The sequence below is a fragment of the Physeter macrocephalus genome, chromosome 5, assembly GCF_002837175.3.
Source record: "Physeter macrocephalus isolate SW-GA chromosome 5, ASM283717v5, whole genome shotgun sequence".
NCBI lineage: Eukaryota > Metazoa > Chordata > Mammalia > Artiodactyla > Physeteridae > Physeter > Physeter macrocephalus.
This window is the reverse complement of record NC_041218.1, coordinates 49,773,472-49,776,002: the sequence shown is the minus strand read 5'-3', so window position 1 is coordinate 49,776,002 and position 2,531 is coordinate 49,773,472. Positions and strand designations below refer to the sequence as shown.

The window sequence follows — 2,531 nt, the reverse complement described above, 5'->3', positions numbered from 1 at the left end:
TCTCCACATACAGGGAGGCACACAAACTCTCAACTACATATGTGGAATTAATATGTCTGATAACACTTGCCTCATGTGAGAAAAGTCACTGATTTCATCACTCTTTCTAGCAGTTTCAGGAGTCCTGGCAGCTCTTGCAATCTATAAATGGGGTAACTTCATTAATTCTAATTAAGTGTCAGAAATGAAAATCAAAAACACACAGTAAGACTTTTCCCTTGATAAGGAATGTTAACAACATGTGACCTTAGCTGTGTGACAAAGACAATACTTGTACTGCAGTCTACGGCGCCAGACTCTTGTGAGTATTAAAAGTGCTCTGAAAAGGAAATTTCTTCATTATTTTTAATGATAAGTTTTAGACAAGAAAAATCTATAACTAGGCTTACTTTCTTCATAATGAAGATGAAGATTTATAAATCACCCAGAAGATATGATCAATGTAAATAAGCTGGTCATTTAGATACATTTGTTTTTTGGTTTATATTGTCAATAAAAGTGTCTTTATCACATGAATCAGGTAATTGCTAAATCTTTACCTTACTTTCTTCAGACAAGACACAGTGTCAGTCATTGATCTAGGCTACAAGGCAATTTTCTTACAAAATTAAAAATAGCTTTTTAGTGGGAAGCAGCCGCATAGCACAGAGAGATCAGCTCAGTGCTTTTTGATGACCTAGAGGGTGGGATAGAGAGGATGGGAGGGAGGCTCAAGAGGAAGGGGATATGGGGACATGTGTATGCATGTGACTGATTCACTTTGGTGTGCAACAGAAACTAACACTGTATTGTGAAGCAATTATACTCCAATAAAGATCTATTTAAAAAATAGTTTTTAATAAACCAATTAAAGAAGGCTGTGTGTGTATGCATAATATTACATATATATATACACCACATATACAATATACACATACATACATATGAAAAATGTATTTTTTTTTTTTTTTTTTTGTGGTCTGCATCGGCAGGCGGACGCGCAACCACTGCGCCACCAGGGAAGCCCCTGAAAAATGTATTTTTAAGCTGCCCCCTATTCTTAGAATAAGTAGCAATAGATTTATAAAAATAGCAAACTGATTTTCTAGTAAATTAATTCACATGTAATTTTAAAAAATTATGGTCATCCAAAAATGGCACATTGCATAGAACATGATATACAGGTGTTATTTTGTTGCTTAAGGATCTGGTCACTTTCCTGGGCCTATTTCTTACATTGTTATTAGTATTGTCCTTTATAAACTTTTGATTTTTAGGCATCATGATAATACAATATCTGTCCATCCATTCATTCAACAAATATTTATAAAATGCCAGGCATTTTGCTATGATAATGATTAAAGAGGATCCTTTACCTCACAGAACTTTCTACTTAGTGATGGAGAAAGACGTTAATGAGATATCACAAAAAGAAAACAGATGTTTACTCTCTCACATTTCTGGAGGCTAGAATTCCAAAATCAGGATGTTACCAAGGCCATGCTCTCTCTGAATGCTCTAGAAAAGATTGCTTCCTTGCCTCTTCTGTAGCTTTTAGTGGTTTGCCAGCAATTCCTGGCATTCTTGGGCTTGTAGATATATCACTCCCATGTCTGCCTCCATTGGCACATGGTGTTCTTGTTGTGTCTGTGTCTGTGTCCAACTTTCCCTCTTCTTATAAGGACATCAGTCATTGGATTAAGGCCCACCCTAATCCAGGATGACCTCATTTTAACTTGATGTGAAAGGATGGTTTGAAGCTAGAAGCTGAGAGACTCAATGGAGATGTGTGCAGTTATCAAGGTAAGAAGGGACCTGAGCTGGCACACAGGTAGAGAACGGCAAGGAAGGTATAAATGTGAGAAACATTCAGAAAGTAACGTGTACAGGATTTGGTGACTGGTTGGATATCACAGAGCAAGTAAGAGAGAAAAGTTGAGAAAAACTCCCAGGTTTCTGGCTAGAGAGCCTGAATGGTTGTGATGCCATTCACTGACACGATGTGCTGGTGATTCTCCAAGTGCCCCACCAAGCTATTCTCCACCCTTTAGCAACTGCTGTGTGCCCCAGAAAGCTGACCTTTGTAGACTGAATCACCTGGGAACTTTGACCTCTGGTTTCATGGGGTCTCTATGATCTGCTTCATCCTCATCCAGAACCTGGTGGGCAAGACACATCTGGTCAAGTGGTACATGCAGTTTGATGACAATGAGAAACCAAAGTTGATAGAGGAGGTGCACGCCACCAGTCACTGTTGGAGATGCCAAAACACCAACTTTGTGGAGTTCTGGAACTTTAACATCATTTACTGAAACTATGCCAGTCTCTACTTCTGCATCTGGGTGGATGTCCATGACAACAACCCGGCTATCTACCACTTTGTGGAGATCTTAAACAAATATTGCGACAATGTTTGTGAACTGTCTGCTTTTACATCCAAGGTTTATTCAGTGACAGACTTAACATTGGTGACTAGTAAGATCTGTGAGACCAGCCAGATGAAGGTGCTGAAACTCCAGTCCCTGGAGTCCATGCCTGGGGACCACCTCTGA

General features: G+C 39.0%; 1 protein-coding gene across 1 annotated transcript; it reads left to right on the top strand.

The window, feature by feature from the left end:
* Positions 1-2,111: 2,111 nt before the first annotated feature.
* Positions 2,112-2,531, top strand: LOC102984579 (AP-2 complex subunit sigma-like). The gene is made up of 2 exons (XM_055084667.1): positions 2,112-2,253; positions 2,356-2,531. Exons 1-2 carry the CDS (start codon positions 2,112-2,114, stop codon positions 2,529-2,531), a joined length of 318 nt encoding a protein of 105 aa, XP_054940642.1.